Source organism: Tachysurus fulvidraco, chromosome 2, assembly GCF_022655615.1.
Source record: "Tachysurus fulvidraco isolate hzauxx_2018 chromosome 2, HZAU_PFXX_2.0, whole genome shotgun sequence".
NCBI classification, from domain to species: Eukaryota; Metazoa; Chordata; class Actinopteri; order Siluriformes; family Bagridae; genus Tachysurus; species Tachysurus fulvidraco.
Window position 1 is genome coordinate 35,968,276 of NC_062519.1, and position 24,711 is coordinate 35,992,986.

The window sequence follows — 24,711 nt, forward strand, 5'->3', positions numbered from 1 at the left end:
ATGATGTATACAAATACACTTCACTGAGACTCTGGTAAATCCCTGCCTTTAATCTAAAACATTTACATAATAAATCCAAACAAAATGGCCACCTGGTCTTTTTTCTCTGGGTCTAGTTTCTGTGAAGAGCAACAGTTCAACAACAGGTGGGACTTTTAAACTCCTTCAAAACAATTGCATTTTTAATTTAACTCCAGAGTTAGAGGATGGCTGTAACGGGCTTTCAATCATTTTGGATTAGATGTGACGGTGGCCACTGAGAACAAAAACATCATAAGAATACATAAGGAAAATGTCCTTTCATGGCAAAGACAATGCAAATAAGCAAATATTTTAACATCAACAGATTATATAATTGCACGAGTGTGAATTATTGCAAAACTGGAATTGTTTTGTAAACTTTTTTTATTTAAATGTATCTGAAGCCTTAACCAGGTTAAGCATTAAAATGATGAATCCAGCACTTAAAGGTTCATTTGAGTCACCGGTATGTAGCAGTTAATACAGACATACAGTAGCAGTACATTGAACAGGCAAAAACAAGCACAGATTGAAGTAAAACTGTTTCAGAGTTTATATTGTGGCATAAATCGTGTTTCTCTACACAGTTTGCCAAGGCAATAAAATGTAACCCTATATGTAGGTGATGTAAAACTGAGGACATTTATTCTAAGAGGTAAATAAGAATTTTACTTATATATGTATTTATAAAATCCTTACTTATGAGGTAGTATTTTAATATCTTAGATTTCTGTTGTATATAACTATAGACAACGTTCACAGAGATTTGATCTTTTTCTGGTCTTTCATTGCCACATTTATGATTTTATCTTCATACTTGACTTAATTAATACCGTAATTAATCTAGCATGAATTTTGGGGTTAACATACAATAAAAAAAATTTTTACTCTACAAATAAATATCTTCCCAACAATCTAAAGTTCTGATTAATTTAAGGACACTAAAAAACATCCAGATCATTTTCAGCCTAAAATGATTTGTGCTCTAAAAAAATGACAAATATATATTAATATACTGCTTTGATGTCATCCATACTGGATCTCAATCCGGTCCATGTAACGCGTTTGGATTGAACCTTCTCGCTTTCCGTAGTCAGGAGTGTGTAGCATTGCGGAAATTGCGTATTTCCGTGAGATTTGTTTTTTTTTTTTTGTTTTAGATTTTTACATTCGATAAATTCTGCAGTGATATCTGGGGTCGAAGAGGTGAAAGTATTGTGATTACATTGTTGGTTGCTGATGCTAATTAGCTACTTTGCTAGCTGGTTTAGCAACCTTTTGCTAAGTGTAGGGCTGTGAGAATAAGACTTGGCGTTAGCGATGGTAAAACGCGCACTGTGGACTTGTGGAACTATATTTTTCCTGTGTTTCCTGTTCGGAGACTTTGTCTGGGGATGGTTTCACAACCACAACAACAACAACAACATTCAGGACAAAACGCACCAATCACAACACAAACTCGTCAGTAAGGTGACACCGGACAGTGCGGACCAAAGCTGTTTTTGTCATGTGAGTACAGTGATCATGAGGGTACAATTATAAAGTATACAAAAGTTTTCTTCATGTTTATAAAGGTCATTTTTTTGGTGGTTTCTGAAGCTCGCGCTGTCACACAGAGCAACGTTCTTTTCTCGCACTTTCCATTGCGTGCTTGACGTCAGCGCTGCGCGAGAGCTCCTTCGATTGGTGCACGTACTTCCTCTTTGAATAAACAACAAATATTTTCATTTTGTTTGCATTTATTTTTTTAACTGGTTTCTTGGGAAATAAGGATATATATAAGGATAATGCACCACATTTTTACGATTTCAGAGTAACATTTTTATGGTGCTTGATGATAATAATAATAATAATAATAATAATAATAATTTTAATAATAATAGTAATAACACTAATTATAATAATAGTAATAGTAATAATAGTAATAGTAGTAATAATAATAAATTTTATGTTCATATTTACGTGTCACTTCTCTCCATAATCAGTGCACTTTAACCGGGCACGTATGCTTTATTTATTTATTTATTTATTATTAGAAGAAAGAATCATTTTATATATTATGATTTCACAGAAGAAATGAGGCTGTTAAATCAGCTCAATGCGTGCGATTTGCACATAACTGTGCCCCATATGCTTCATTTTTGTTGTTTATACACTCTAATTACTCCTTATATGTTATTTATAGTGTTACATGCTATACAAAAACACCTGTATATCTGAACCACATTAAGAGATTTTGTGTAAACAATGACAAACAAGACAAAACAGCATAAAGTTCACGAACCAGGTATCACACAATTACACACACCATCCCAGAAAACACTTGTACTGGCGCTTACTGAGCGTGGTGTTGTGTGATTGGCTCAGCAGAGCCACTGCGCGCACAGGATTCTGGGATTTGTAGTTCTCCAAAACTCACACGCTCACCGCTCTGGGCTGTTATGCACCGAACGTAGAAACTACAGTGAGTGGGCGGGGCATCGTGTGACGTAGTCATGTTTGTGGGCGTGGACCAATGTGCACGCGGTGCTTGGTCTTGTTTTAAAGCAGTATGTGGGCGTGATTTATCCACAGAGATACCAGCCGTTAACTTCATAGGTTATATGAGAGAGTTTTAACAAGGCTGGAATGAGGGACAAAAGGTGCATCACGTGGAGGACGAGCTTTCTTGCCTTCAGCCTGTTTGGACTTTTGAAATTCTGCCAGATTACATACAGTGTAAGGTCCTTGGTCTCCTCATGACACATGTAGACATCTGAGTGATTTAGAGTGTGCTGTATAGACAAGGTGTTTTCTATGGTATGACCATGACAACATTACACTTATATAGTATAGATATATATTTTGTGTATATTATGATTTAGATCTTAATATGTGTACAGTTTGGTATTTTTCTTTTCCCAGATGGCTTTCTGTTTTGAAGACAAAAGTTTGGGTCTCAAGAGAGTATAATATTGTTATTCTGTTTTTCAGAGCACTTTTCTGTGAATCATGCAGGTTTGGGTCCATTTATAACTCTGAAGGACTACAGTATTGATCTTTGTACAAAAGTGTTTTTTTTTTGTTTTTGTCTTTTTGTTTTATTGAGGTATCATATATTATTTTTGGCGTATCAACCATCTGTTATTTTCTCCTGCACTCTTGTACGAATCGGATAAGATCGTTTAGACCTGTTGCTTTGATTGGTTGAAGGTGTTAATAATTTAAATGCATATCGAATACCAGACCCCTGTCTCACACAAAACTGCTGCCCATTTATAATGCATGGGCTGTTGGAATCAGATGTGAAAAGGGAAAGGAGGTTAGGATGTTTCTGGTTATACCTCTATTAAACAGGGCTGGCTGATTCTATCGGTTTAATTAACATAATCGTAATTAAAATGCACTTTTTAACCACATTTCTTCCTCTTTTTTAATAAGAAAATCTTTCTGTTTTCTGAAGTTGACAGGTGTTTTGGACGACTGCTTCTGTGACGTTGAGAGCATCGATGTCTTCAACAACTTCAAGATTTTTCCTCTCATACGCAAGCTAATCGAAAGAGACTTCTTTCGATACTACAGGGTAAGTCAGGCTGAATAACCAAAAACTTTTTTTTTTTTGCTTATTGCACTATCATCGTTGTTATTTAACATAATGGAAGGTTCTGGTTTGCCCTCCATCAATGTGCTTCCGTGTTCCTGGAATGAAGGAGATGAAGTAAAAGAGAGAAGTCAGATTATAATCTGTAATGCCAACATTTTTGTCCTGTACAGTATTTTATCGGAATATTGATTTACTTCTTTCCTTTTTTTTTCCAGCATCAAAGTTTTTCGAAATATTAAATAACTCATCGAATTTAACCCACAGCACAGAGAAGTTAATTGAAAGGGCTGATAAATGTTTAGTCATATGAATATGTAAGAGGGTAGTGTGCAGTGCAGAAAAAAGCATCTTCCGTGCAGTGTGAGTTTACAGGAAGTGGCTTTGTGGTATCTGATTAGGGTGATCCATATCAATGATTTCCTTCATGATAACGAATTCTGTTTTTTAAGCTCTGTGCATTGAGATGCTATAGAAAATGCTGCCGTTGTTTCCTATGGATTTTATTTTGACAGGTGAATCTGAAGCGTCCCTGCCCATTTTGGCCTGACGATGGCCACTGCTCTATCAAGGATTGTCATGTGGAGCCCTGCCCAGAGGTATGGGTTTAACACATTTGCTAGATTATTTGTCTTTTAATTTTACTACATGAGACATGAGTTTTAATGAAATTTTCCTGTGCTGGACTTAATATTTTCCTTCTGGTTGACTGTTGTTTTTTTTAGTTTTAGTTTTATTAAAAAAAACTTGCTGTGTGTTTCTTCATACAGAGCAAAATTCCAGTGGGGATTAAATCAGGCAACTATAATAAGGTGAGAGAAACTCTGCAGTGAATATGCTAATTTTAGTAAACAGGGTATAGATAGGAATGATGATATTGTTAAATACACGCATCAGAGACTCAGTCATACTGTTAATGATTGGTACGGCTCCTTAATTTATTCAGTAATTCAGTCAGAAGACTTTCATACTTCTGCTTGTTTTATATATTTTTATATATATATATATATATATATATATATATATATATATATATATATATATATATATATATGACAAAAGGTTTCCTAATATATCTAAATTATATATATATATATATATATATATATATATATATATATATATATATATATATATATATATATATATAAAACAAGCAGAAGAGACAAAGAATGACAAAAGGTTTTCCTAATATATCTAAATTATATATATATATATATATATATATATATATATATATATATATATATATATATATATATATATATATGACAAAAGGTTTTCCTAATATATCTAAATTATATATATATATATATATATATATATATATATATATATATATATATATATATATATATATATATATAATTTAGATATATTAGGAAAACCTTTTGTCATTCTTTGTCTATGGTAAATAAAAAATAAAACAGAAGTATTATTGTTGTGTATTGTGACGCATTTCTGTCCCACACTCAGCTGAGACGTTAAGTGTCTTTTGTTTGTTAGAAGCCTGCAGGTTTGTGTAATGGAGCAGAGCCCTAAGGATAGGTGCACTCTTTCTGGCACTTAGTGTCGCGTCAGCACACAGCACTCTTTTAGACAGCTCTCACTGTTTGTCCTGCAGTGTGTGTGCCCACAGTGCTGAGACATCTGGCTCTGTGATAACAGTCAAGGTCACTTATATTGAGTTCAACGCATTTAGACCAATCTGTGAATTCTGAGAACTGACCGTCCAAATGTTTTGTAACAACTAGTTTGAGGTCATGAATTGTCCATTTAGTGCATTTCACTTTGTTAACAAAACAGTTTAACAAGGAAACATAATGAACTATGTAACATAACAAGGAAACATAATGAACAGGTTTCCTAATGAACCTGCCAGAAACAAAGGAAAAACTCCCTGAGCTCTGAAAAAACTCTGAATACTAAGAGGAACTAAAGTCTGTACTGTAAAGACAAACAATTATTAATAATAAGTGTTATTAAAGGAAGTTCATTATGATAGTTTGATTTCTGAGTTGAGCACAAGACCATTTTATGATTTCAGCAGCAGTTGTTGCATATAGATCTTCAGTCTTCCATTTACAGATACATAAATATAGTAACATGACTGAGAACATACATTAAACTAGCAGAAATACATACACGCTGCCAATTAGTACACACATTATTCAACTTGGAACTTGCTGCTTAATTAAACAGAAAACTCCCAGCATACACTTGCTTTCCCGTTACTAGGAGACAGCAACACATATAAAGAGGATTCTCTGTAGCTTGGTTCAAGACTTGCACTCGAACATTCAGCCCAGTCTTATCAAACACCTTAACAGTCCATTCAAATTTGGCTCGTGGAACAGCGTCTCTTACCGATATCACTCATACCCATACTATGTTGTTTCATGTGCCACCGATTGACACTAATTGCTTCTAAAAACCTAAGTCTAAGCATGTTATTTTTTAATTAATAAATTAAGTATGTTCTTCTGGCAGTATTCTCTCCCTGCGAATGCCATCAGAGACATTAAGGAATGTGAACAGGCCCATGAGCTGGGTGCCATTAACAGCACACTGAGGTATGTAGTTAACACACGCACACACACACCAGACCGTGACCGTGCATTGCTAGAAATTGTGTACAAAACTGTATTGAAAATCTTTGGGTTCTTTACAATTGTCTAATTTGGTGTCCATAGTAATCAAAGTAAAGAGGCATTTGAGGACTGGGATCATCATGATGATGCCCAGGACCACTTCTGTGGCCTTGATGGTAGGTTTCACATTTTCTTTACTACAAACCTCTTCAAACTCATTGCAGTCCCTTTTGAGTAAATTTTCCCCGTCTGGTTTTTGTGTGCTTCATGCCTACTTGTATTTCTGGTCTTTGCAGACGAGACATCACCTGAAGCAGAGTATGTGGATCTTACGTTAAATCCTGAACGCTACACTGGATATAAAGGCCCCTCTGCATGGAGAGTGTGGAACAGCATCTATGAGGAGAACTGCTTCAAGTGAGAGATTTGGATTATAATGAATTAGAACATTCGAGTCTTCATGGATTCGTAATCCAGACTCATATGACCAAATATGATGTAGTTATTTATCAAGCAACGAAATAATATAAAAGTCATTGTAGTAAGAGGAATCAGTCATATTAGACATAAGTCACTGGGTGTTAAAACTTTTCAAAGAGTACATTTCAAAAGAACAATTTTATTAGCAGTTTATGTGAAGGAATCTGAAGCATAAAAAATACAGCGTGTCTTATTTTTATTTTCTGTAAAATGTGCTCATTAAAAAGTAACACTGAGTGATGGTGGTAACTGAAGGTTGTTCTAACTTAAAATTCAAATAATTGTAATAGTGGATAATAACATCAAACATAGTATATATTAAAATTTTACATGATATCAACAACTATCAAAATGGGAAGCCCTGAAGGATCATATTAATTATCATTCTGTTTTATTCACTTCAAATCTCTATTGTCTCTTTTTAGGCCACGCTCTGTTTATCGGCCTCTTAACCCCTTGGCCCCAAGTCGTGGTGAGTTTCTTTTCTGCTTCATGCTGAATACCTATCATTACATATCAAATCTGAAAGGAAAACAATAGCACAGTTCTTCTGTATAAAGACAGCAAAATTAGGATTATGCTTTTTTAATCATTCACTAGTTCTTCTTCTGTTTCTAGGTGATGATGATGGTGAGTATAAATCTGTAGTCATTAAGAACTTTAGACTGGGGCTGTGTGTTTTGACCCTGGACTAATACGGTAACACAGGCAGAAGAGATCATTTCCTTAATATGCAATTTTAATCTTGACCTACTTGCTCTGTCAGGGCTTTGACTTGCAGTTTGTGTTTGCTCACACAGGTGAAGGCTTTTACAACTGGCTGGAAGGTAACTGGATCTTTCTCATTATCAGCACATTTCCATACACACAGCTCCAGACAAATACACCACAGTTGACAACACACACACACACACACACACACACACACACACACACAAACTCCTACACAGGCCAGACATTGTGAACCTCCCAGGGTAATGTCCCATTACTATTTACTCAACACCCTTCTAAACGAACGACTCTCTAATCGTATTCCCAATGAGGGTATTTTATTTTCCTGTCATAAGTGGCTTCAATTAAGACCTCATTCACAGGGTCTCCCTTGGGTGCACAGCGAAGGGCTGACAAGATTTCTCAAAGGTTTCACCTTATATTAAATTGTAAATACTGCATAGCTAAGACTTTTCTGATGCCTTCAGAGCATCTTCAGACGGTGCAGAGCACAGCAGTTTAGAAAAGTAGGAAAAAACATACAGTTTTAAAACTTATAACTAGCAAAAATACTATATTGACAGTTTGTAGAGACAAATGTTGTATTGTTTTTTTTTCATATCTGTTAGATATTTTTGAATTCATAAATGAACATAGTAATTTAAACCATATAGTGTTTATCTCCGATCAAATAGTGTTGCTTAATTTTCTGATATTGTTTACTGTTATAACCGTTAATTCACAGAGATTTGTATTGCAGACACTCACAATAATCTAAGGCTAATAATAAACAGCTTACACGAATAAAATGTTATTTAACTTAGATAAACATATAATTGTTATGGTTATGTTGTGGCCAGAGTTTTCAGTGTCACTTTTTAGTTTTCAGGACAAAACTCTTTCGTCTTTCCCAGTAATATGACGAGTAAGAGAGGAAAAGTAAATAGTAGCAAAAGAACGGCAGATTTTTAGCTGTTATAACAAGCGATGATAAGGACTAACTTTTGTCACAGACAAAAATAAATATAACATGATAAAAAGTATGATGCGTCATTCATTAGTCAATTAATATTTTATTTAAATTGAGAAATTTCAGTGGTGTAAGAGAAAACACTACAGGATGTGCTATTATTGAAACATATAAGCTTTAAGTGTCTGGCCTGTTCTTATCATGCCTTCACACATAGAAGTTGCTTATTTTACTCTAAAGTTAAGCCCCATCCTGTTTCATTCCTTATTAACACATTAGCCATGTGAATCTTTTCTATTTCAAGTCAGAACAGCAAGTTGTTTATATGGAAAAATGTTTGTTGCAAGATAATCATCCTAATCGTAAATAATAATCACCTTATTATAAGTTATCTGTAAGCTAATTTGAGATAACTGGGTTTGGTTTTATACTGTTGACAGTGATAATGCTTGTGAAAGATATATGTGGTTGGTTCTCTGCTGTAGGGTTGTGTCTGGAGAAGAGAGTGTTCTACCGGCTCATTTCTGGTCTCCACAGCAGCATTAATATCCACCTGTCTGCTCAGTACCTCCTGGATGGTGAGTGTCAAAGAACATCTGGTAATAACTCTGATGAGGTCTTTATGGTTTCCAGCCATAAACCTGAATCAAAATGTCTTTCAAGACAATGGAAAATATATATCGACTGTAGGGTGCCAAAGCTTTTGCCATTAAAAGATATTAATAGTAATTCAGTTGCAACCCTTTTATACAGTTAGTTTATTCACATGCAATTAGTGAAATAATTTTAGTACTTTCAGAAAACTGTATGATTCAGTTTATTGTGTGTGTGTGTGTGTGTGTGTGTGTGTGTGTGTGTGTGTGTGTGTGTGTGTGTGTGTGTGTGTGTGTGTGTGTGTGTGTGTGTGTGTGTGTGTGTGTGTGTGTGTGTGTGTGTGTGTGTGTGTGTGTGTGTGTGTGTGTGCAGAGAGCTGGGGGAAAACAGTTTGGGGCCCTAACGTGCACGAGTTCCGCCAGAGGTTTGATCCTGCCGAGACCAAGGGTGAAGGAACTCGCAGGCTGAAGAACCTTTACTTCCTGTACCTGATTGAGCTTAGAGCTCTGACCAAAGTGGCACCGTATTTCGAGCGCTCATTCATCAACCTCTACACTGGCAGTACACAGGAAGACTCTACTACCAAAGAGCTGCTGCTGCAGATCCTCAATGAGACCAAGTGAGAGCCAGATGCCTGTGTAACTAACCTCTTATACAGGATCCAAAAACTCACTCACATAACTTCCTACATTCTTAAGAGTCATGATGAATAAATAAATCACTGAAAAATATAATTTAGGGTGACTAACTCAGTATTAAACCGCACAAGTGGCTAAGAACTGTAGTTTGAATAGATTTGTAAGCCAGAAGTGCCCAACTATGTGTAGCTGTCATATTGATTCATAACAATTTCAATGTTTATTTTCCTAAAATTATACATCCTCATTAAAAATGTTACTTACTACAGAATGTACTTTTTTTTTTTTTTTTTTTTTTTACAAAATTGTACTTTTTTTTATTATTTTTTTTTTTGTACCTTTCATGGTTGCATTAATGCTGTTGAATGTCCACAAAACAGATTAGATCCAGGTATTTCTAATGTTATATCAGCAGTCATTTCCTCAGCAGCCTCTTTTCCTCCCTGTAGTATAAAATGTGAACGTCAAGAATGCTGTGTTAGGAATTTCTATTCAAATTTGTTATTTTTTTTTATTTCTTTCTCTGTTTCTCTATAGAGCTTTTCCCATGCACTTTGATGAGAGCTCCATGTTTGCAGGCCACAAAACTGAAGCCAAAAGGTTAAAGGTGAGTAGGTAGGCTTGCAGAACAAATGCAGATTGCTGTACAGGTCATGTGAAAAGGGGAACGTTATCTTTGAGGCTTATTTGAAATGCTATTTTTATGTATAATGTGTCTGGGTTTTTTGTTGTTTTGTTTTTTTTAATAATGAAAGACCCCCACTTTCCAATCCTGCATATTTCTACACAAGCTTTTTTTCGACAGGAAATGTTCTCTAGAATATTTAGTTCTAGACAGCTTACTTTAGGTGAATGAGTCAAATGTCAACTGCTTTGGAGAATTTTTAGCACTGCTTTGGTTATTTTTAGAAATTACGATAGTTCACTTTTGTTTAGATTATGAAACATTTCTGGTGACTGAATGTCAGTTTACAGTGTTGTATTGTGCATATGCATAAGGATGATGATGGTTGGGTCTCTCTTTCACCAGGAAGAGTTCAGGCTTCATTTTAAGAACATTTCCCGTATAATGGACTGTGTGGGCTGCAGTAAATGTCGACTGTGGGGGAAGTTACAGGTACGTGTATGAGTGTTGTGCTCATTCTGGAAAGTCTATATTTTTGTTCAGATTTATTCATCATTTCTGCCTAGCTCAGAAATGGATATTTCTATATGTTAGATAGAACCTTTATTATATTATAAACAGATATTTTCAAAGATTTGTAATCTTTTTACACCTCTGATTTACATTATATTGTCATTAAGTATTTATTAAAGACTACACAAACATTTGCGATCTATGGAAATGAATTTTGCAAACCCACTGAACACACCCTAAAGTTATACATGGTCTTTATCTCCTTTCAGACCCAAGGACTGGGAACCGCCCTCAGGATCCTCTTCTCTGAGAAAGAGATCAAGAATCTTCCAGAAAACAGTCCCTCAGTTGGCTTCCAGCTCACACGGCAGGAGATCGTAGCTTTGCTTAATGGCTTTGGGAGGTAAGGTTTAAAGATTAAGGGTGTCGCATGAAATGCAAATGCTGTCTGTTTGTCTTACTGTGTTTTATTAGCACACAGTTTCTTAGGAGATTTATTATTAGTAGTAGTAGTAGTATAGAGTTCTTATTATTATTATTAATGGTGCATGCAAAGCAACATTCTTGTTATTGTGCCAGACAAAACTTCGGAGCGTAACTTGTTCCGCAGCTTTTGTTCTAGACCCATGAATGAGGTGTCAAATTGACCAGCTTATTGAGGAGAGGTGTGCTATGACTTTTATAAGCGATCGGACTTCCGAAATTCCCGGTACAGAAGCTCAAATTGTTTTTTTTTCCCCATAGACTTCCATTATAAATTTTGGAGGTTTATAACTCAAGTTTTTGAGCACCAGACTCATTTACACCATTTACTCATTTACACTCACTTACTCCAGACAAAGTTTTATGTCAGTAGCAACTTTTGTCCAAAAGTATTGGCACCCCACCGGGTATTCACGAAACACACGAAAATAAGCGCAATCAAAAAGTTAACACAACATGGACATGTCATATATCAAAACACTCAGCATAATGAGGGGAACTTGCCACGTGCAAGCACCATTCACATTTTCTTTAGGAAATGTACATTCTAGTTATTATTATTATCATTTTATTGTTATAAGTCACTGATTTGTCCATCAATACCTTTTGTGATATTTGAACAAAAGTTGCTCAATTTAAAAAAAACTCCAGTCAGTAAAAGAAAATGATGATGATGATGATGATGATGATGAACAATACTGACTAGTGTAAGTTGATGGCTCAGTCTGGCTCTTGTCGCAAATACTGTCTAATCCTCAAATATGATCTTGTATTTTGTTTCTGTTCCTCTAACACTCTCACTCATTACCGTAGACTCTCCACCAGTATTAAAGAGCTGCACAACTTCCGAACGCTTCTAAAGGACAAGAAGTACCAGATGATGTCAGCCCATAGGACACTGCAATAGTTTGCTCTTCATCAGAGGGAGGCCTTTATCAGGGACTTTAGAACCGAGTGTGGCCAAGAGAAACTCAGCAAATCCCTCTGCTTTATTCTGCTGCCCAGCTAACAGGAAAAAAATCACTTCAGCTCACAGCACAGCAAACTGTCAGCTACTGATGAAAACAGGAATCAAAGGCAGGACCAGAGCTGAAATACCACAACTTTCCCAAAAATTGGTTCAGAATTCACAGCCCTTTGAATCTCTAAGGCTTCATAAGAAACTAGGTTTTGTTTTTCTGTTTTTTTTTTCTTCAGGTTTGTGTGTGTGTGTGTGTGTGTATGTGAGAGAGAGAGAGAGAGAGAGCGCGAGATCAGGAATTTTGTATGTTTGTGTGTCAGTGAGATCACATATACATAGGAGGTCATTTCAGCGGTCAGACATATTACTTTTTGGAACACCCTAGTTTCTGAAACATTTCTATGCCTTTAACACCTTAAGAGGCAAGTCACCATAAATTATGAATTGGCTTTCATATTAACGTGTCTACCAAACCAATAGGACCATAGGATTTATAATGTTCTGTAATAAAGAAATGTAGCATCTTTTAAAACTCTGAGCAACTCATAACAAGCAATATGGATACAGTGTAGGACGTCATTAAATTGTCTACTATTTCTAGATGGATTTCTAGAGCGATTGAACTTTAGTATTAATGTTACATCATTAATCCCTTTTTTGCAAGCCAAAGCTTTTCTTTAAAAAAAAAAAGTGTCTCATTTTTTGTTGCTGGACATTTCCTCTTCAAACTGTCATGTGTATGCCAGATGTATGACTGATTTATTTGGTCATTTTAACTTTACAAGACTCGTATATGAAGGTGTGTGTGTGTGTGTGTGTGTGTGTGTGTGTGTGTGTGTGTGTGTGTGTGTGTGTGTGTGTGTGTGTGTGTGTGTGTGTGTGTGTGTGTGTGTGTGTGTGTGTGTGTGTGTGTGTGTGTGTGTGTGTGCGCGTGTGTGTGTCTGAGAGAATGCCCTTCTTCATTACAGTGGGATTTGGACCAAACTCTGTTCCACTCATTGGTTCTCTTGTGGTGTTCACTTGAATTGTGTAAGTGGAAGCTGCCATACATTTTCTGTTCCCGTACACACAATACAGTAAACTCAACAACTGTTTTCACCCTTCATGAAAATGAATCAAGAGTTAAAGTATGGAATAAAACCGACATACATTTCGATAATCATTTTGGAGTCTTGCATGCTATCATTTTAACACAAAAATTTTTCAAAAACAAAACATTTATTGAGAAGAAATGTTTTGAAAAATGTAGATTTTGAGGTTAACATTTGATGATGCTTCCCTTATTCTAAGAATGTCGGGGGGGGGGTAATATTGTATAAATCCTAGCAATGCCACAGCCATCCATTTTCGGGAGTCCACAAGACCAAAATTGCTCGTTCTCTCTGGATGGTTGGGACGTTCTATTCTCTCTCTCCCCTGTCAATCACAGTAAATTTAGCCAAACGTGGGATTGTGTGAGCTCATGTGTATCGAAGAGGGCAGATGGTGCTTTCCTTTGAGTGTGTTAGACTTCAGTCTCCCTGATTTGTAGCTGCTGTGTGATGGAGAAATCTGGTGGGTGGGATTTGACAAAATTATAGAGAAAATGGGATTTTAATATATTTTATTTGTCCTAATTACCTTTTGTTTTATTTTGTTATTATACATAAGAGAAATGTTAACGTTAATTAAAGCAAAGCTAAGAAGCTCCCCAAAATGAGTAAGCACAACTAATAACGCTTGTTTTTTTAGCTTCTGCAGTCAGTTTGGCTGCTTTTCATGGAGGGTGATTAAACTACTTGAGGTCACTGTTTATACACCGAGTTTCCAGTTTATTAGGTGCATAACATTACTGACCTGTCAGTCCCTTGTACTCCGTCCATCGGTCTAAAGGGAGCAGCATCGTACCTCCCAGAGCCATATTATTAGCTTCATGGCCCATTACAACCAATATAATTTGTTAGGAATGTCTAATAAACTGGCAGCTTATTCATGTGTATGAATCATTGTTCATGCTCATGAAGGGTGCGATATATAATACTGGAGATGATTCTCATAGCACACTGGTCTATGAGATAAAAATGGACTACCTGTAATCTTGAAGAGATGACTAAGAGCAGCTATGTGCGCTTGTGTGTATGTGTGTGTTTGTGTGTGCTTATGTGTACTGTATGTGTAAAGTTGCATGATTTTAAGGTGCATCACCACATCCTGTGCGTTCAACATCCTGCGTGTTCAAACTTGTCTGATTTAACATTACAAAATACATTTTGATAAGCAGCCAACATACAAGAAATCTCTCTATTAAACAAATTGTGTCTTTAGACTTTGTAACATTATGTTCCTACAGTTTCTTATCTATTCTTTCACAATCCAAAGCATCAGTGATTAAAGGAGACTAAAAACCACTCAGAAATTCATCAATCCTAAAACTGACTTATTTTCTGTTACAGAGATTTCTGCCTTCTTTACTTTAAATGAGCAATACCAGTGATTTTTAACTGAAATGTTCAAGATAGGATTATAAAGATCAGTTCAGGAAAAGGATTTTGCAGTACCGAGGATCAGACTTAATTAGATTTAGTCAGGTTTATTGGCCAAGTGTGTTGACACACACAAGGAATTTGGTTCCAGCTGTTTGTAACTCTCAAAAGTACAGACATAAAAAAATTATTACATTGACCTGACCGCATTTGAGATCATTCTGAAGCGAGACTGCAGGTAACATCACAAAGACACTCCTTTAAAATGATTATCTGCTGTGTGATCTGATGATAATGCTTTTTGTTTGTTTTGTTTTGTTTCGCTTGTTTGTTTCTTTAATTGGCCCTCATTTTGCACCATATGTACTGTAAAATAAGGATTTTTTTTTCCAGCTCTATTCACTGTCCGTCTGCATAATAATGGCTCATTTTGTTTATTTGTGGACTTGTCAATTCTATTTATTTAAAAGGAGGAATAAATCTGTCAATCGGAACCTCTGTGTTTTTTTCACCGATTGCATGCAAAGGATAAAATGATCTCAAAAAGCTTCGATATAAGATGTGAAACTGTCTGAAATGAATCATGTTATAAATGTAAAACCTAGTATGGGTTCTGTAATGCGAACACTGAGTTCTCAATCATGAGTCCTAGAAAACATACAAATTAATGTAAAAATGGATCAAATGTCAAAATATTTCTGATATCCCAGAAACGTGAAAAAGAAATATACAGAAGGAGCTGGGATTGCAGATTTTGGGGGTATTTACTCATCTGGCCTTGCATACATGGTATATCATCAAACCAATTCAAATTTTTATTGAGACTATATAAGGAAAAAAGCATGGCTGATTATTTTCCAAGAACAGCACTTCTTGATTTGTTTTGTTCCTTCTATACTATAATCCTTAGAGACTATTCTGAAAATTATAGATCGTGTACAGAAAAAACACCATCTGACCAATCAGAATCAAGTATGCAATGCTGCCTTATACATTATAGAATTTATTCCGGTGTTCGCATTAAAAAATATATCAGGGTAATAAGTTAAAAATTAAAACATACACACACTAATTTCTGTTTCAAACATCAAAATATTTCTTTATTGGTGAACCTTTACAATCTTGTGCTCAACAAAATACTTTTAACCAACAAACCTATCGAAAGCTTATTTTCACAAAGCGCATGAAATACTGCAGAAGAAATAAAGACGTTTATTCCTTGAACAGGAATAAATGCTGGAACAGGAGCAGTATTTCTTGTCTTTTTTCTCTGTCAACACAAATATAGCAAATTACATATTCATGCTGTAAATAATAGCTATATTTTATGGTTGGTATTTTCAGTCATGTATATGAGAGTGATTAAACCTTATGTTATGTGAAGTTACTAGTGTTCAGCAGAGTTAAAGGTACTCCAATTAAGATTTTTTTTTTAAAAGGTTGTTTGTTTTATTCCATAGGATATTTAAAACTGCACTGTGTGTGTGAGCAAGAAAGATTATGGTGTATACAGATTACTACTAGGTTTAGTTACAAGTGTGTACTACAGTAACAACTACAACTGACATTTGTGACGTTTGTGGCCTTTTGACTGAAGACGTGACAGGCCAAAATCTTGATTAGTGTACCTTTTTACATTAGTTACATCGTGAGAGGACACAATGCAGTCGGACATGGTTACCATGGTAACCCATGCATCACTTCCCTGTGATCACCATGGTAACTCATGCCTTCTTTAGAGCTCACTTTACGCAAGCCTCTTTCTGGCTGGCGTGTGAGTCGGAAGTGTTAGTCAGCTGTAAAGACCATCTATGTAGATGTACATGTTAAAAGTGCAGTGCGTCAAAGGTGCTGTTCTCTTAATGGTTTAGGCCTGGTGACGATCTCTGATTTTCTCCACCCAGATTTATGAGGAAGCTGCTGCTTCGGCTGCCCCAGTCATAGCAGTCTGAGGACAAACTGAAAAACAGAAGCTTTTCTTCAATAAATAAATATGCTATTATTCCACTCACACCACAGAAAATAACAATAATTTATTTACAGTATGTAGACACCTGACCATAGCACACGTACGTGTTATTTCAACATCTCATTCTACACATAGTCTGTTGTAATAAGGTCTACACTTTTAGGAAGGCTTTCCACTATATTTTGGGTTGTGGTTGTGGGGATTTGTGTGAGCTCAGACACTGGAAGATGAAGTCTGAGGTATAGTCAGTGTTCCAGTGGGGTTGAGTTAGAGTCAGGGCTCTTTGCAGCTCTTTAGTTCTTCCACTCCAACCTTGACAAGCCATGTCTTCATGGAGCTCACTTTGTGAACAAGGGCATTGTCAGAATGGAACAAGTTTGGGATTATAGTATACTATACTGCTGTTCACTTTATTAGGAACACCTGTACATTCTTCCAGTCATCTAATCAGGTGGCAGCAGAAAAATGCATAATATCATGTAGGAAGTTCAAACATCAGAATGGTGGGGAAGTGTAGTCTCTGTGGCTTTATCCATGGCATGGTTGTTGATGTCAGATGGGCTGGTTTGAGTATTTCAGAATTTCAGATTCTTACTTTACGTTTCGGGGAACGTGTGTGTGTGTGATTGTCAGGTATTAGAATACATTTGGCCATATGGTGTACTTCAAATCCAGGAATAGGTCTATTTAATGTCAAATATCATATTTCTAACCCATTAGATTCAAGCATTTAACAGTGTTCAAACAAAACTTTGCAGTAAACAGAATATCTGAGTATGATCTACAGTATGTTTTGTACTTTTAATATAATACTACTGTATATGATGTCTCTTCCTGTGGTATGCTGACTGTGAAGTGGGTGTGCTGTGTACTGATTGTTTGGGCTGGTTTTACCTTGTCGAGGAATTCTGAGGATAAGATCCCCAGGCCAGGTCATCATCACTGTCATATCGTCGTGGATTGTCAAAAAAGTAGCGTTTGGTGGAGAAGACATGACTGGGGATGGCAGAAGTACTCTAAACAAGGGGTGAAGAGACACAAAGGTAATGTGAGAATTAGTCCTTCACTATTATGTACAATAATTCATATATTCAGTACAAGCTATGATGACATACTGATAGTCTGCAAGTTTTGGAAACCAGCTGATATGTTTGGTGGCTTAAGTGTTGATTCATTTTCTGTAATAACATCTCTGACATCTACAAGGCAAATCACACATGTTTCTGTAGTAACAGAACTTAAAAACACGTTTGTTGCTCCATGTAACCTGAGTATAATAGAAATCAGACTAAATGTTCTCAGGTATTCTGTATTTTGTCCTACTAACTTTAGGAGAACTGCGGGAAGGATTGTAATGTACACATGAGCACTTAAAAAAAACAACAACAGAATGGTTTGAAGTGAGTGTGTGGCGATTTAGGTATTTACACAATGCTAAACTGCTGCTCATAACCTTCCCTTAATTAATAAAACACTGGACAGGTGAGGGGAAAAACTGGGTGCATATAATTTATAGTCCAACTGACTGCGTTTCTGCATAACTGCTTTTTCTGACACAGCCACCCTTTACATCTCACCCTGTCTTGCGCTGGCTTGCGAACCCTGAAGAAGAAGACCACCAGGGAGGTGGGCAGAAGTTCCCAGACGAATAGAATCACCCCGAACACCACATATCCAGCATCACCCAGATTGGACCTCAGGTCTGCCTGCAGGATAGGAGAAAAGACACATGCACAGGTAGTGTTTGTGAGTGTGTTTTAGTCTCAAAAAGGAAAGAATAAATTCTTGTCAGTGTAAGTAGGTAGAAAATCCTTCACATGAGCAGAAAGATTTGAGCAGCATCACTTAGTGATACTTACCTGGTCGGACACATTGTACCAGTCATAATCAAAGGAATTGATGTTTTCGATGTCTGTTAAAGCCAGAACGACAAGATTGTAGCAGGCGCGCGATGTGTACAAGAGAATCACCATGATGCCGATCAGGGTCACCTGACACACAGAAGTCCCCTGTAACCAATAATATTGCAGAAATGATATAATACATAATAACTAATTACTAATATGCATATATTTCAATTTAGTAGGATTATATGTATATGTTATGGTTAATTGTATTATATGGTTAATTATATGGTATATTAATGACACTCTATGTTGTAATGTAATGTATGTAAAGTCTATATGTAAATTTCATATGTATATTTCATTACATTTTATTACATAATGTATCTTTCAGAAAAAAATTGATTTAAAATATGACAATGCCCCTTGTTAGATAAATATGTTGCTCAGATTTTGCTCTCAAGACATACCTTGGACTCTAGGTAGATACTGGCAAGGGACATCTTGGCCACCTTATAGAGACAGACGGAGAGTGAGATGGCACAGAGCACGAAAAGCGAGTCGTTAATGGTCACACGCACCAAGACGATTGTCTTAATTTGCGCATCCGTCATTTTAACCAGCAGGGCACAAGCCAAATTCACCAACAGGAAGAGCAGACTAGCACCTACAAAGACCAGGTATAAAGGGAACCTGAGACAGAGAGACAAAATATTTTAGCATGTTTGCCTTAACAACTTCTGGACTTCCTTAACATAATCTACATCAGCTGTAATTAAAAAATTAACACTGATTTTAGATTTGTGTCATTATTTGTATGCTGTTTATATTATTAGAATAAAAAGGGTTAAGATTCTATGACAGAAATGCCTAGAGAAAAAAAAGAGTCTGCTGAAGTGTGTAATTAAGAAGCCTAGAAGTAGTGTGTGAAATTTGAAGAGTAGTGCCATCTTAAGGGGCACTTACTTGTACTTGAGCAGATGAGGAGAATACTTCGACTTGGCCTTAAAGAAAACCTGTGATTAACAAAGAAATCAAATAAAATCAATCGTAAAATGATCATTTATTCATTCACAATTTCATACCTAATTTATTTATAAATATGCACATACTACAAATATTACTGTCATGAAGTGAAGCTTATAGTCCACAATTTAGCAGTTTAAGCTGGAGAATTTACAGCTCCACAAACTTGGCCACTGGCCACACCTCCAGCCCGAGTCTTATGCTTGTGTTGGAGTGATACCAAAAATATATGCTGATGAAGAACACGATTCCAGCTTGCAGATGGCTGATATCCATTTTTATATAAAACAGTGTGTCATAAAGAATCACAAACCATATTAGCAGATTAGTTTGAGGTTTTGTAAAGACAACCTGTAATCAAAGTGACCCTTATTAGATTATTTGTGCTTCATTTATCTGACAAAATAGTGAAAGATTAATCAAAATATATTAATCGCTCACCTTCCTCTTCAATTACCTTAGCTAAATCACTGAGCAAAACCAATGTAAGTATATGGTGATTTAAACCTGTCATTTGCGTCATGTAAAATATTGTAAAGATTTTTTCATTGCTAGTTACATTAGCCTCATTACTCAAAACCAAACCAAAGACTCGAACTTTAGACCTAAAACATCTTTAAGTAGAAAACTAAAAATGTAAATTTTTACTTTGGCCTAATCATTAAATTAACCAACATTCAACCATGTCTCTGCCAAGAATGTGATATTTAGGCAGTAAAGTTTATTTCAGCACACATTTCACTGCCTGCATTGTGATAGACACGTAGCTTTGTACCATTACAAAGGTATTGAAATTACTCGTAACAATTGCAAAAGTTTTTCTCTGAAAATTTTGTTGAGATTTTGCAGATGCTGTAGCCAATTCTGTACTTTAACATTGTCCAAGTGATGTCATTAATATTTAAGGCTGGTTTCCTCTGAAATGTAGGTCACTTATCATGCATTTAGCTTCTGAATGATCTAGAAGACTGTAAAGGAATCTTTTTTTGTCCTTAATTCATTCTATTCTTTTACGATGTTTAAGATACGGGACATTACTCACCCATGTAATTACAGCCCTTTAACTGTACCCACTAAGTAATAAGCTTGTTATTTAAAAACCAAATAATAAGCTGAGCTTTAAAAGGATTCATCTTCCCTCACCGATCCTGCCTCATGGTAATGTTTCAATTATTGAATGTTCTCCTAGCATCTCTGAAAAAGGTCATTCTCCCTTTCCTTGTTGTCTCACCTGTGCACAGTAGAGGTTCATCAGACTGAGTGTGAAAAACTGCAGGCACACTGGGAAGCAGTAGAGCAGCCAGAAGGCAAAGGGCCCAAGTGCGTTGGCCGTCACACAGTCCCTGAAGTAAAAGGAGAAGAGCAGGGCACGCAGTGCCGCCCACAGCAGGCACAGGAAGAGGAATACCGTCTTGTAGCTGAAACGCTTGTGCCGGTAGCGCAACACCAGCCACAGCTGGGCATAGACAAAGGCGAAGAGCAGTGAGTAGAAAGCTGTGTAGACCACTGTCAAGCCTAGTTTCACATACGGAGGAACAGCTGGGCTTAAGGTTGCCGGGGAAAGGGATGCATTGGTTCCTAAAGCTCTGGAACCGTCCTCCCTCCTCTCCTCTGTCGGCTGAGTGTCCTCCATCTTCCTGCGCTCAATTGCTCTCACACCCTTCTGTCTCTCCTGGCAACTAGCTAAGGTCTGGACTCACCACAAAAATGCACAGATCCAGATCTGTTCTTCATGCTGCTGTTGCATTCATCTGTTTCTCTGTCCATGTTCATGCACCTGCCTAACACCTAGAATTGTGAGGCAGGGGAAGAACAGGCAGAAAGGATGAGGCAGGGAGGAGAAGGAGGAGACATGAAAAGGATAAGCATGGCTTCCTGCAGCCGGGAAAAGAGAGGACCAGGAGCATGTGATCTGGATATGGAGCTCTCATTGGTGGAGCTATTTTGAGAGAGAGAGAGAGAGAGAGAGAGAGAGAGAGAGAGAGAGAGAGAGAGAGAGAGAGAGCACGCACTCCACCAGTCTTGTATACGTCTGTGTGTGTGCAGTCTCTTATTATTTTCACAACAAAGGATACAAAGCATCCTATGATTGCATCACACATATTAATGACAGAATAAATCCATCAGATGGCGATATTGCGCTTTTCAGTTGCCCACACTGAGACACTACAGTAATGCTGGGTCACTGATATTTATTTAATATTACCAAAAAGCAACAGATTGATCTAGATAATGCCAGAATATAAAATTCTCCCAGATGGGATGACAGTATGGGTTGGTGAACCCATAATTCTTGCCCAGATTTTCAATTGCATTGAGGTGTGGGCTTTGGCTGGACCATTCTAACACGTTCATGTTCTTGGTTTGGAACAACTCCAGTATCACTGTTCTGTTATTAGGTGAACATTTGCTTGCCTCTTTCTCGGGTCTCTTGCAGACTTTAACATGTTCACTTTTAGTATTGTGATGTATTCGGCTCTGACCATCATGCCCTTGAACTTCCCCCAGTTTCCCAGATCCTATTAATTGTTATGCTACCACCACCATGCTTCTATCAGAAACAAATAAACAGTAAATATAGAATTACATTGTGTTATAGTATTACATTTTGTTCTCATTTTCAAACCTTTTCTCATATCCTTTCATTCATTTTTTCCCCACTCTCTGCTATAAAGCCCATATAGTTTTAAAAATGTTATGGATGTGATACCAGCACTGTGATACAAAGATCTTCTGAACTGAGATACCAGCACTGTGTGGATCTTCTGAACTGAGATACCAGCACTGTGTGGATCTTCTGAACTGAGATACCAGCACTGTGTGGATCTTCTGAACTGAGATACCAGCACTGTGTAGATCTTCTGAACTGAGATACCAGCACTGTGTAGATCAGTGACTAGTTTAGACTGGTGATGAGACGCTCAGTTCTGTATCTGTTTTCCTTCAAAAGTAGAGATATGGATCATTAATTAGCAACAAAGAAAGGAATCCTTTTGCCTGCAGACACCTGACGCCAACCTCCTTTAAAGAACGAGTGTATTTGATCTCTTTCTCACACCCATGCTGTTTTTTTCTCTCTATGACATTGTCCTACAATTTTCTGTAATGTATTTTTATCACCCCAGAACAATAATTGCTGTCTTGTTAGAGTTTCAAATACTCTTAGTGTCATTTCTTTGTGAATGTAAATGAAGTGTTTATTGTGGGTCTCACTTTTGTCAGTTCTGTTAAAAGGCTTGATGCCAGGATGGCGTTTTGCTTTACTTGTAAAAACAAAATTAGGTACTGAGTGAATGAATATAAATAACACGAAATGTGTTATAGTAGGGTGTGATGATAAAAACTTCTTAATTCTTTTATTACTATATAAATACAACCCCTGCACATCTGTTGTCCTTCCCCCAAAAGCATCCTTCATTAGACCACAATATGTGCAATTAAAATAATGATAATAATAATAATAAATACTGATTCTAAATGATTGTCTATTCTATGCATTAGACCTACAAATAAATACTCGTTTTTTTATATACCAGTAATATTAACCTACTTAAAAACAAACAAAAATAAAACCACAAATTTACAAATAATAGATAATAATAAAGACTAACATTAAAACATGAAGAATTAGCTGAGCTTTGTGAATGTTTTCAGGTGCATCTTGTTTACATATCACTGCTTCAATTGCGTAAACATTCTTGTCAGTCGTATGTTGTGTTAATGTTAGCATGTTAGCAGTGAGTAAAGCACAAATACACTGATTTGATCTTATCAGAAAAGTATTGATACTATTTACTATTGTGACCACTAATATGTATTATTATTATTAATTTCTTTTATTTATTTATTATTATTGTTATTATTATTATTTTCTGTATTTGTACTGTTTTCGATACATAGCATAATAGCCTTATGCTAACTGGAGATTCAGATTAGCCACGCCCCTCTTTAATTAGCTTGCTAACCACAAAAAAAACTTTTTACTTTGGATTTATTGATTAAAGGTAATTTTAAAAAAGGATGCTTAACTCTCCAGATGAAGCAATATATCTGCCTGGTTTTAGTTTCATTACAAATTAGTTTTATTTCCACATTCTCCTCCGACACCGCCCTGAAGTCAGCCGATACTGATACCATAGATCGGGTATCACCAAATGGCGGACCGAGTGACGGGTCTGCCCGGACCTGTTAAAATTCTAATATTATCATATTAAGCATCTCCTTATTATAATCTAATATTATAAGGTTATATCAACTCTTTGATATTAATAAAAAGATAAATATTTCGTTCATGCGCAGTTAATCTAGTTACGACAGGAGCGTCATCAAAAGCCAAGCCAAGCCAAAAACAGATTGTTTCTGTTCCATACTCCAGAGCAGAAGGTGGCAGTAAAGCACCTAATTACGCTGGCAGGACAATTAAGAAACTGCTGGCAGGACAGTTACATGCCCATTTCTCTTACTAGGAACGGAAGATGGAAAGGGAGTAAGGAGAGGTGGAAAGGAGAGAGGGAAAAGGGAGCTGCTCAAAGCTCTGCACTTTTCTTTTACTCAGTAAATTCTGCCCTGTTCTATTTTACTTGAAATGTTCTTTTGCCTAAGGTTCCTGTGTTATTAATGTAGTTAATGTTTAAAAAAGGAGGGAGCTCAAAAGTCTTTTGTTTAATTTATTTCTTAAAGATTAAAAGCACTTTTATTTTATTCAAAAGATTCTGAATGTTTTACATTACTTGAAATATAGGCCCTAAGTTCAGGCTGCACTTGGATGGCACTTGAATGGAAAACAATACTGTGGTTGTCTTTACTACATGTCAAGTAACAGACAACAGACACTTAATTTCTTCTGAATAAAATAAATAAAAAATGTATTTAAAAATAAATAAAAAGTGCAAACTGTGTTTGCACTTTTTATTTATTTTATTCAGAAGAAATTCAGTGTCTGTTACTTGACATGTAGTAAAGACAACCACAGTATTGTTTTCCATTCAAGTGCCATACAAGTTCAGACTTTGAAAACACTTGAAATTTAACAATAAATTATCTAGAAATGTGTGCGTTATTGATTTTATTAACATGAGGGTACACTATTTTAAGTGACAATATAAGATTCGGACCTTTACTGGGAGGAAATTTTAGTAACTGGACCTCTTTGAATTTTATTTACCCTAGCCATAGATGTTATTAACCACGCCCACCTTTGTTTTGTGGCCCCGCCCACTTTCTCGCTATTCTGCGCGTGAACT

At 36.2% G+C, this 24,711-nt stretch overlaps 2 protein-coding genes across 5 annotated transcripts; one reads left to right on the forward strand and one right to left on the reverse strand.

Annotated features, from left to right (window-relative positions):
• The first annotated feature begins 1,113 nt into the window (after positions 1-1,113).
• ero1b (endoplasmic reticulum oxidoreductase 1 beta) lies at positions 1,114-15,123 on the forward strand. 4 transcript variants are annotated; one of them, XR_007139438.1, is made up of 17 exons: positions 1,114-1,530; positions 3,464-3,583; positions 4,117-4,200; positions 4,372-4,413; positions 6,092-6,174; positions 6,295-6,368; positions 6,489-6,609; positions 7,098-7,144; positions 7,291-7,302; positions 7,473-7,499; positions 8,839-8,931; positions 9,320-9,566; positions 10,123-10,192; positions 10,616-10,702; positions 10,993-11,126; positions 12,020-12,425; positions 12,967-15,123. XR_007139438.1 is itself a non-coding variant. In XM_027162696.2 (16 exons), exons 1-16 carry the CDS (start codon positions 1,342-1,344, stop codon positions 12,111-12,113), a joined length of 1,524 nt encoding a protein of 507 aa, XP_027018497.1. In that variant the 5' UTR covers positions 1,114-1,341; the 3' UTR covers positions 12,114-15,123. The 4 variants fall into 4 exon arrangements, 2 of the variants coding, with proteins under 2 accessions (XP_027018497.1, XP_027018505.1); XR_007139437.1 differs by having other exon boundaries at positions 12,020-12,403; XM_027162696.2 differs by having other exon boundaries at positions 12,020-15,123.
• Positions 15,124-16,152: 1,029 nt separating this feature from the next.
• On the reverse strand, positions 16,153-21,364 carry gpr137bb (G protein-coupled receptor 137Bb). The gene is made up of 7 exons (XM_027162715.2): positions 20,700-21,364; positions 19,409-19,458; positions 18,913-19,135; positions 18,458-18,607; positions 18,176-18,304; positions 17,493-17,614; positions 16,153-16,588 (listed from the first exon to the last, which is right to left on the reverse strand). Exons 1-7 carry the CDS (start codon positions 21,099-21,101, stop codon positions 16,489-16,491), a joined length of 1,176 nt encoding a protein of 391 aa, XP_027018516.1. The 5' UTR covers positions 21,102-21,364; the 3' UTR covers positions 16,153-16,488.
• Positions 21,365-24,711: the final 3,347 nt, after the last annotated feature.

Excerpts from the sequence above, each read along its gene's own strand:
- ero1b (XM_027162696.2), top strand. The coding sequence starts at position 1,342 with ATGGTAAAACGCGCACTGTGGACTTGTGGAACTATATTTTTCCTGTGT. Across the intron at positions 3,584-4,116 it reads ACTTCTTTCGATACTACAGG|GTGAATCTGAAGCGTCCCTG; the intron begins GTAAGTCAGGCT and ends TTATTTTGACAG. Across the intron at positions 4,414-6,091 it reads AATCAGGCAACTATAATAAG|TATTCTCTCCCTGCGAATGC; the intron begins GTGAGAGAAACT and ends TTCTTCTGGCAG.
- gpr137bb (XM_027162715.2), bottom strand. The coding sequence starts at position 21,101 with ATGGAGGACACTCAGCCGACAGAGGAGAGGAGGGAGGACGGTTCCAGA. Across the intron at positions 19,459-20,699 it reads TGAACCTCTACTGTGCACAG|GTTTTCTTTAAGGCCAAGTC; the intron begins GTGAGACAACAA and ends TGTTAATCACAG. Across the intron at positions 17,615-18,175 it reads GCAAGCCAGCGCAAGACAGG|AGTACTTCTGCCATCCCCAG; the intron begins GTGAGATGTAAA and ends CCCCTTGTTTAG.